We start from the raw sequence: 10,434 nt of genomic DNA on the forward strand, positions 1-10,434 counted from the left end.
TGTACCACAAACAAACGTCAATTCTGTAATGTTGGCCAGAGTAAACATCCATCGATTCTTCCGAACCATTTGGGTCCAACGTTGATGAGAAACGGTTGACTGCAAGTCGCAAGCTTCTGATGATTTATTCAGGAAAAAGTTTACTTCACACAAATGCGACCGATCGCCCTTGTTGAATTTTGCTTGTTTGTTGCAGATAAAAACGTCGTTCGAAGTATGGATGCAACTGTGCATTTCATCTGCTGTGAGAGATATGAACTCGTCCCGATGAGCGTTGACTGCCAATAAGGCTGACTTTATTGAGATTGAGATGAACTGACCGGATCGTATCATCGGGATGGGAACCATGTTCGATAGATCATACTGTTGGAGATCCACTAATGGAAGGCGAATCTCAAATATGATGCTATTTCTCATAACACTTCCCTTACTCGTCATTAATTTGAAGAACTCTGTCAAGTTCTCTTCTTGAATAGGTAGAGCACGAGATGGTGGAATATGAGCCTTGATGGTTTGGAGCTCGCTCAACAGCTGATGTGGGGTCAGTAGCAATGGGCTTATACGATTGTGATGAGCATCTGTCAACACGTCAATAATGCTGTTTTCTACATGTTTCAACTTAGATGACAGTAGCGTGAGCTGCGATATAAGGAAAACAATTGACTGTGTTGCCTTCGCAACATCTTCTTCCTTTTTCACCTTATTAGCTAGAAGATTCATTGCAGCTTGAATGTCGCTAAAAGTCCTTTGACTCGCCCCTTCATCCCTTCGAATGATATTAATTGTTGAATCAATGATAGATGTCTGGTTCCTTAGCAGCTCAAGTATATGTTGCTTGTCTTCATTTGCCTTCTCAATTGTCACAGCCATTTGCTCCGCATATTCAGAATCCAAAACACCAAATAAGGAGTTCGCAAGGTTTCCAACTATGTTCAGAGCCCCTCACCTGGTGCGCCCGGGAAAGATGTGCAAAGTACCAGTTTCTAGCTGTTTCTGGTCTTGAACCGGAGCCTCTGAAACAATCTCGCAGCTTCGGTTTTCACCTGAAAGTCTGCACAACTCCTGAAGGGTTTTTATCCCTGACGAAAAGTCATCCATGTCCGCCCAAAACGTGGAAAGGTCATAGTAAGTCATCAGTTTCCACTCTGCTGTTACGACCTTAGTAACTCCAATGCCTTCGAAGTAAATTCCAGGCTTATTCTCAAACTTACGCACGTTGAACGACTGGCATAAGCATAATGTCAGGACATCAACATGCTGCTGGACGGCTTAAACCGCTTTGACGATGGTCCTTCACCATTACTTACGTTCTTTAACTTTGGCACAGGCACATTTTCATCTTCCATCAAGGGAGCTAACCTGTTTATAGCCCGCTTAACTTCTCCGCTCTGCGTTTTTATATCAGCTACTCGGACGGCTCCATCATTTCCCTTGTACGTTCCGGTTATTCTGCCTAGCGGCCACTGCATTACAGGTACGTTGTCTTCCTTAATTATGACCAATTGCCCAGGCTCAATGTTTGGAGATGGGGTGCTCCATGCCCGACTTTCTTGCAGAGTAGTTAGATACTCCGTAGACCAACGTCTCCAGAACTCATGCTTAATTTGGGATACTATCTTCCATCTGCTTTTCAATGAAGTAGATGAGTGGCTGGCTGACGGATCAACCTGAGCCGTTTAAGGTTCCCCCACAAGAAAGTGTCCAGGCGTTAACGCTGTTAGATCATTCGGGTCGTTAGAAATAGGAGTCAGCGGTCTAGAGTTCAGTATTGCCTCTATTTCGACGACGACCGTCTCCAATTCTTCGTGAGTCAATGACGCGCTAGTTGTGGTGCGCAGTAACAAGTGCTTTGCTGACTTCACCGCAGCTTCCCATAGACCACCAAAATGTGGTGCTCTTGGGGGAATAAATTGGAAATCTATCCCTTCCATTGCGCATGTGTCGGCTATTTTCTTCTTGCCTTCCTCTCCGAATACCGCCTGATTCAATTCGTCGAGCTGATTCTTGGCCCCTACAAAGTTCGTCGCATTGTCTGAATACAACGTTTGACATTTGCCACGACGAGCGACAAATCTCTTCAACGCACCGATGAATGCCTCCGTAGTCAGATCGGTCACTATTTCCAAGTGCACAGCCTTTGTTGCGAAGCACACAAATACAGCAATGTAAACCTTATGTGGTATCTTTCTTCGTATTTTGTAGTGGACCCACAAAGGCCGACAATAGTCAACGCCTGATACAATAAACGGCCTTGCTGGCGTGACTCTACTAGGTGGGAGATTCCCCATAATTTGACTGTATAACTTTGGTTTTGCTCGGGTGCACTTCACGCAATTTTGCACAATGTTCCGTGCCATAGCCTTCCGTTTTATAATCCCTTTCGGCAAATCGCAAGACATAACCGACAACTCGCTGTAATCGGCTAAATGAATTCCTGTGATTTATTCCATAGATAATATCCTGCAACCCGCTCTGTGAGGCCACTGCTGACACTGTAGACTTCACCTTGAACTCAAAATCGGTCTGATTTTCTCCATTCTTTAAAAAGGGTTCCGGCCAGAGAGATTCGCTTCCGTGTAGAAATGTGGGTCCATAAAACCACATCACACATCCTGACAGACGATCCGGCTTCATACCTCTGGAAATAAAATCTGCAGGATTGTCTTTCGTACCCACATGTCGCCATTGAGTTCCAAGCGACCTGTCTTGGATCTGTTTCACCTTGTTGGCAACAAACGTCTTCAGCGATGATGGTTCCGAGTTAATCCAGTACAACGTAATTTCCGAATCTGACCAATAAATCGTCTTCAAATCTTCGTAACCCAACTCTGTTTTAACCTTTGAGGTAAGTTTTGCTCCCAACTCAGCGGCGCAAAGCTCCAACCGTGGCAACGTGATTTCTTTTATAGGCGCAATTTTTGATTTTGAACAAAGGAGCCTAACTATATGCCTTCCGTCTGCCAACTTAGCCCGCAGATACATCACTGCTCCATACGCCTTTTCTGAAGCATCCACAAATGTATGGATCTCAACCCTCGTTGGTTTCTCTCCATTAAACATATGTCTGGGTAACTTGAAATCATTTAGCATCTTCAAACTCTCTCGAAACGATAACCAATAGGATGTCAATTCTGCTGGAAGTTCCTCATCCCAGCCAATTTTATTCTTCCATAACTGCTGAATAAAGATCTTTGCTGCGGACACAATAGGACCTGCAATTCCCAATGGGTCGAACAATCTCGCCAAATCAGATGTTACTTTGCGCTTAGTTACGACACTGCATTCGCTCATATTACTCTTCAGGCAAAATCGGTCCGCTTGGGTAATCCATGTCAATCCCAGCACCTTGGTTGATGAATTATCGAAGGCGCGGTCTACTTCTCTATCCTCTGGTGGGACTCCATGTAATAGTTTTAAGTGGTTGGCACACCACTTTCGCAATCTGAATCCTGCCTCTGACAACAACCTATTCAGCTCACTCTGCATCTCCATTGCGGTCGTTAAGCTGTCGGATCCGCACATGCCATCGTCAACATAGAAATTTCGCTGAAGTGCTGGAGCACCCAACGGATATTTATGCAAATTTGTATCTGCTAGTTTTTTCAAACATCTCGTAGCAAGATACGGGGCGCAAGTCGTACCATATGTTAATGTATTTAACATGTAGTGCTCGAGCTCCTTGTCTGGGGAACTCCTCCATACGACCAGCTGATATCTGCGATCCCTCGTATCCACTAGTACTTGTCTGTACATCTTCTCGATATTCGTCGTGAACACAAATCGCGGTAATCTAAATCGCAACAGCATCCCAAACAGGTCTCCTTGCACCTTGGGACCTGAATGTAAAATATCATTGAGCGACCATCCAGACGATGACTTGCAGGACGCATCGAACACTACCCTGAGCTTTGTCGTACTGCTATCTGGACGCAGGACACAATGATGCGGAATGTAGTAATGACTGCCGCGCACCTCTCGTGGTTGTATTTTCGTCATGTGGCCCAACTCTTCGTACTCCTTCATAAACTTCGCATACTGCTCGCGAAGATTTGCATCTTTCGCTAACCGACGCTCCAGAGCGAAGAATCTGGAAGCTGCAATATTCAGCGACTCTGATAACTTTTCTGTATCGTCTGAAAATGGTAGTCGCACCACAAATCGACCACTCTCATTGACTGTAGTGTGTTGGTTAACGTGACTTTCACACCTTTCGTCTGCTAGTGTCAACTTCTGGTCCTCACCAACATCATCTTGTTCCCAAAACTGTTTTAACAACTCTTCCAGACCACGTTCCTCTTCTCCAAAAACAGCACACGTAACCGTTCCTGCTTCAGCATGTACCTTTCCACTAGCAATCCATCCTACCTTCGAGTTCTTCAATATAGGAAGTTCCTTGGACATCCGAATTTCTTGTGATAAAATCAAATTGAAATAGAACTCTGCTCCAAGCAGTACGTCGATTCTGCCCGTTTGGAAAAAGTGTGGATCAGCTAGCTGCATGTTCTCTGGGATAGGCCACGACGTGACGTCGATGTCAGTGCTTGGTTGCGGTGGAACTAGGTTTGGTAATACAAAAGCTTCTAGGCGCGCTCGGAATTTGCTTGTTAGTGACTGAATCTCCACATTGACTCTGTGGTTTGCTGTTCTTGACCTTCCGCCAACTCCTTCGATAGCGAGAGTAGCTTGAATTGGTTCAATACCCAATCTCCGTACTAGCCGTTCTGACACCAAATTAATCGGTGAGCCGGAATCCAACATCGCCTTAAATTCATAGCTCCTTCCATTATTGGCCTTAAAGGCGACTCGTGCGGTTGCTAGGAGTACGTATGACTGAGCTCTATTTGCCGATGCTACTGTAGGTGATTGCTGAGTTGACGTTACTGCTGCCTTCTCTTCTGCTTGTGTCTTCGTGGAGAAATGTAGAAGTGTATTGTGCTTCTGTTGACACTTCCTGCATGTCCCACTTGTACACGTCTTTGCCTGATGGTCCTCCTTAGAGCAATTCAGGCACATCTTGTTCCTAGCAACCCATTTCTGTCTTTCGGGCGCGGTCTTTGCCAAGAACTGTTTGCAATAGTAAAGTGGGTGGTCACCTTTGCACATGTAACATTTTCGGGTTGTTGCTGAAGCAGACGTAGCTGTTGGCTTACTCTTTTGAACCCCGTTGACTGCTTCTAATGATTCGAAGCGACCCTTCAGGCATTTCATGAAATGATCCATCGATTGAAGCTCCTTGGAATTGACAATCGACTGCTCATACAACACATGAGTCGTCTTGTCCATCCTATTTGTCAGGATGTGGATTAAGAGTGGATCCCATTCTTTTGACTTTATTCCAAGGCCCTCCAGCGCTAAAAGTGACTCATGAAGACTGTCATAAAAGTCTTTCACTGATCTGCAATCGCCTGACATGTTAGGCAAGCTTAAAATTCTCTCAAGTATAGTTGAAACTTGAGCTCTCTTGTTATTGTATCGTTCCTGTAGAGTCGTCCACGCTATGTGGTAATTCGCCTCCGTCAACTCGAGGTGCCTTATGAGCTTCTCGGCTTCTCTAGTCACATTCGCCCTGAGGTACCACATCTTTTGTACCAGCGGCAATGCTTGTTCGTTGATCATTTTCCCAAAGATGTCCGAAAATGTCTGCCACTTCGAGTAATCCCCATTGAACTGAGTGATTGTAATCTTTGGCAGGTTAACTTGATTTGCCAAGTTGTCGCCTGATCTCTGCTAAGATGATGGATGATCGACCTGTGATAGCGTCGATACTTTTCTCCTTAAATTTTAATGTCTCTTCTTCCAAGAGAACGTATGCTGATGCATCGTACCCAACCACTGTTGGGTCGTCAAAACTCTCATACATCTTAAAGTGGATGTCTTCCACATTTGCCCACAATCGCTCGATTGAAGCCATCGTTTGACAGGGCGCAGCTTGACCTGAGCTGCCCCTTATTAACGTTTGGATCGACTGCATTAGAGCCCTCTGACGTCTTACTAATGCAGTCATGTTGCTGGTCATACTAGATCCGCTGGGTTGTTTCTGCTTCTCCATTTCCCTTACTGCAGGGAGTGGTTTTTGAGGTCCTGCTTCTTTACCTTTGTGTATCTCCTCCTGTATGGCGTTAACTGCAGCTCTATTTTCTTCTCCAATGACCTTGTGCACGTCATTTGAGACATGGAGTTGTGACTCTGCTGCCGGATCCGCTCGTATCTTGTTCTCATTCCGGTCTATCTCCACCCAGAGTGCTTCCAACTCCCCCAATTTCTTCGTGTAGAACTCCACAGTTCTTCTCTCTATTGGAGCCTTCTTTACATTCGAAATCGCCTTCCTCAATTCGGCGATTGCTGCTTGCTGCTCCGAGATCATTGCTGACAGATCCATTGTGACGGTTCTAGCTCATCGTAGTTACTAGAATTCCGACGATTCGGCTCACTTGGTTAAATTCTCTCTGGTTGCTTGAATACCAGACGACTCTGGTTACTTGACTTCGATGTCTTTGTTGGAGGTCTTCTTTTGAATTTGTGCGACCATCTGATATAAGGCACGCTTCTGCTTGCTGTAAGGACTAAATTCCTTACTCTCACAAATAAGTGTTTCAACTTCCTTACCACTGGTGGGGGGAAGTAAGAAATTTATAAGTGATATCACGTCGGGGTCACCAAAAAATGATTAAAAATTTAAATAAAAAGCGGATATACACAACACTTGAATTGTGTAAACCTATATAGCTTTACAAGTTCTTGTAAACTACCCAGATTCTTTATTGCCAATTAGTATTTATACATTTTGATCAACTTAATTCTTATGGTAAAAGTGTAAACTAAGCATTAATAAATAGGAAATAAATTTACTTCAGCCAATAACCCATGCAATGTGAAACCAATCGAGTTGTTTCTTTATTTGGGTTATTAGCCTGCATAATGTATACAATGAAAATATACTAGGCCAGTTTTTCGCTGACACTCTAGAACTACATTAAATAAAAAGTAAAGCTAAGGTAAAGATGTATGTTCTCTTTGAACACATATATTAAAGGGGAATCGACAGAAACAGCACTACATAGTGTCTTAGGGTACATAGAGAAAAATATGAATGAATCGAATTTCACTCTGGCAGCCTTTCTGAAACTCGAATCCATCCATTCTTCTCTAGAATCATTGGGTATCCCCTCTATCCTAATAAACTGGATCGATAGCATGCTTAGAAGCAGGCTAATCAATTCTAATATTGGGGACAGCTCCATCAGGAGATCTGTTACCAGAGGCACTCCTGAGGGGGGAGTTCTATCTCCCTTACTCTGGCTACTGGTGATAAATGGGATATTCACTGATTTCGACAAACTAGGAACTAAGGTAGTTGCTTATGCGGATGATGTAGTTATCCTGATTAGTGGGAAATTTTTGTCTACATTGTCCGATTTAATGCAGGGAGCACTTGCCAAACTCTCGCGCTGGGCGCACATCAACGGCCTTGGTGTGAATCCGGCGAAGACACAGCTGGTGCTCTTTGCCCGAAAAAGAAATACCGCCGAGTTCGTACCGCCAACACTAGATGGAGTGCGACTAAATCTCTCTACGGAAGCGAAGTACCTGGGAGTGATTCTTGACCATCGTCTCAGATGGAAAAGGAACACAGAGGAGCGCTCTAAGAGGGGTCTAGTTGCACTCTACTCCTGTAAGAACTCCATAGGTAAGAGTTGGGGTTTGAGACCGCATGTGATACACTGGTTGTTTATGACAGTGGTCTGCCCAATTTTGACCTATGGAGGTCTTGTTTGGTGGCAGGCCCTGAACAGTAAGTCAAATTTGTCTAGGTTAGCTACTGTGCAAAGATCTGCTTCAATTCTAATTACAGGAGCAGTGAAGAGCACCCCTCAGGCTACACTGAATGCAGTACTGAACATCCAGCCTCTGGATATTCTTGTTCAGTACCAAGCATCGCGTAGTGCCTTGAGGCTCAAGGAGCTTAACCAGTGGCGCTCTTCAGGGTCTGGACATGCTAGCATTTTACAACAGCTAAGCAGTCGGATCGGACTAAGAGGGGGGAGTGAAACCGACTACATTTCGCCTTCACTGGATTTTGATGTAGCGAAGATAACTATCCCTGATAGAAGTGAATGGAAGTATGGCAGACCACTACCCGATAGCCTTTCCATCTTTACTGATGGTTCAAAGATGGAGGAAGGTACTGGAGCGGGGGTGTACTGCGAAGAGCTAAACATTAAACGCTCGTTCAAACTTAATGCAAACTGCTGTGTTTTTCAGGCTGAAGTCTTTGCAGTATTGAAGGCCTTAGAATTAGTAGCAGGAATGACAGACAACGCAGGCAGGACAGTTACGGTCTATGTAGATAGTCAGGCTGCCCTTAAGGCGTTAGGATCTTACACTATTAAATCTAAGATCGTTCAAGATTGTAGGTCCACCTTAAAAACTTGCAATTTAAGCGTCAACATTTGTTGGGTTCCAGGGCACTGTAATGTTGAAGGGAATGAGATTGTTGATGAACTAGCAAGGCGAGGCTCCCAGTCCTCTGACTTTATGGTAGAGGACTATGTCAAGCCACCGCTCTGCTACTTCCTCGGCAAACTCTGTCAGTTTTATGCAGAGAAAACCGTAAGAATTTGGCAAGACGTACCTGGTTGCAAGGTATCGAAGTCAATCTGGCCGGCAATCTCAGGGCGTAGGACTGCGTCCCTTCTTTCACTTTGCAAGTCGGAAATCAGAATCGCTACAGGGGTCATAACTGGCCACTGTAGAATAAGATATTTGACTTGTAAGTGGGATGACAACAACATTGAGTAATGTAGGTTATGTGAGGATGAAGAGGAAACGGAGACAATCGAGCACCTTTTATGTAGATGTCCTAGACTGATGGTCAAAAGGCATAGACTATTTGGTGTACATGTGATTGACTCTCTTTGTTACTTCGCCTCTATTGACCCTACTATCCTGGTGGTTTACTGCAAGAGTCTAAAGTGGCTCTGGGGCGGGTCAGAACAGGCTTAGTACAGTCTAGGAAAATAATCTCTTTCTTCTTTAAACAATCTACCACTCTTCTTTACAACTACTCATTCTTCTTATTCTTGTCTCTTTTGTCTTACCACTTTCCCCTTTCCTCCCTCCCATCTTTCCAACTTAATCCACAATCTCCTCCCACATAGTTCATCATATCATCATAAACAGCCTTGCATCATCGTCTGTAGGCTTACAGCACCATTCAGAACACAATATGCAGTCATACAACATCAGACAGCATCGCCCACATCAAGAAACACATCACACTCTCCACTACTCATAAACAGAACACAATCTGCAGTCATGCAACATCATACAGCATCGCCCACAGCAAGAAACACATCACACCCTCCACTACACATCAACAGCATCTGCACTCACACATCACAATATAGCTGCATTTAACATCTTTCAGAATATCATCACCGTATGCACAAATCACCATATACCCATCAGACACATATCACCACAATCCGCAGTCACGCAACATTATACAGCCTCGCTCACAGCACGAAACGCATCACACTTTCCACTACACATCTACACCATCTGCACTCACATATCACCACATAGCTGCATCCAACATCATCTCATTCATAGTCTACAATGAATCCTCTTTTCAACACCATCCATCCATCAAATCCATAACCGTTACATCATCATCATCTCTACAACACATACATTTCAATAGTCAGGATGATCACAATGGACCTCAACGTCTCCGAGTGGAGTGGCTGCCGACACGGCAGTCACGCATCCTAAACCTAACCTAACGTATCGACCCTCTGGATTTCTTCGAGTGGTTTCCATACAATTTTGTTCTTCCACCTCCCAAAAACCTGTCAATATTTTCTCCAAGGAAATTGTTTTGCAAAGTGTAATTTGTCGTTGTTTCTGTGATTCATCTAGCAATGGTCCGCGAAAAATCCATCCAAAAACTGTTTTTTAGGCTAATAGAGTACCAATTGATTTCATCGGAGCTCCAATTGTAAAGATAAGTGGTCCTTTATCCATTCCAATTAACAGATCGACTGGTTGACTGATATAGAGTTTAGGATCTGCTAACTCCATGTTCGTGGCATCTCTAAGTTGAGTCTTATCCAAAGTATAGGGCGGCAAATTAGATGGTAACGATTTTAACACGGGTGCCCAAACTTCCAATTTAAAGATGGGTTCAGCTCGTGATCGTAAAATAAAAACGCAAGATCTATTTGATGTTTCTGCAACAACTTTATTTATGCCTGAGACGTGAACAAGATTCTTTCTTGTTGGCAAACTCAATCGTTTTTTGAGCTTTTCTGTAATGAAAGTTGACTGAGACCCAGAGTCAATTATTGCTCTGGCGTCATAAAATTGGCTATTTGCTTTTATTTGCACAAGAGCCGTAAAAAGTAAGGTCTCTCCAGAACTTTGTTTGTTGTT

At 44.0% G+C, this 10,434-nt stretch overlaps 1 protein-coding gene across 1 annotated transcript; it reads right to left on the reverse strand.

Annotated features, from left to right (window-relative positions):
- Positions 1 to 2,268: 2,268 nt before the first annotated feature.
- LOC141388129 (uncharacterized) lies at positions 2,269 to 6,379 on the reverse strand. The gene is made up of 2 exons (XM_073958172.1): positions 5,826 to 6,379; positions 2,269 to 5,284 (listed from the first exon to the last, which is right to left on the reverse strand). Exons 1-2 carry the CDS (start codon positions 6,377 to 6,379, stop codon positions 2,269 to 2,271), a joined length of 3,570 nt encoding a protein of 1,189 aa, XP_073814273.1.
- Positions 6,380 to 10,434: the final 4,055 nt, after the last annotated feature.

This window comes from Musca autumnalis, unplaced genomic scaffold (assembly GCF_047663935.1).
Source record: "Musca autumnalis isolate F117 unplaced genomic scaffold, ASM4766393v1 scaffold_6, whole genome shotgun sequence".
Taxonomy (NCBI): domain Eukaryota; kingdom Metazoa; phylum Arthropoda; class Insecta; order Diptera; family Muscidae; genus Musca; species Musca autumnalis.

Excerpts from the sequence above, each read along its gene's own strand:
- LOC141388129 (XM_073958172.1), bottom strand. The coding sequence starts at position 6,379 with ATGGATCTGTCAGCAATGATCTCGGAGCAGCAAGCAGCAATCGCCGAA. Across the intron at positions 5,285-5,825 it reads GACGACCCAACAGTGGTTGG|GATGGACAAGACGACTCATG; the intron begins GTACGATGCATC and ends CCTGACAAATAG.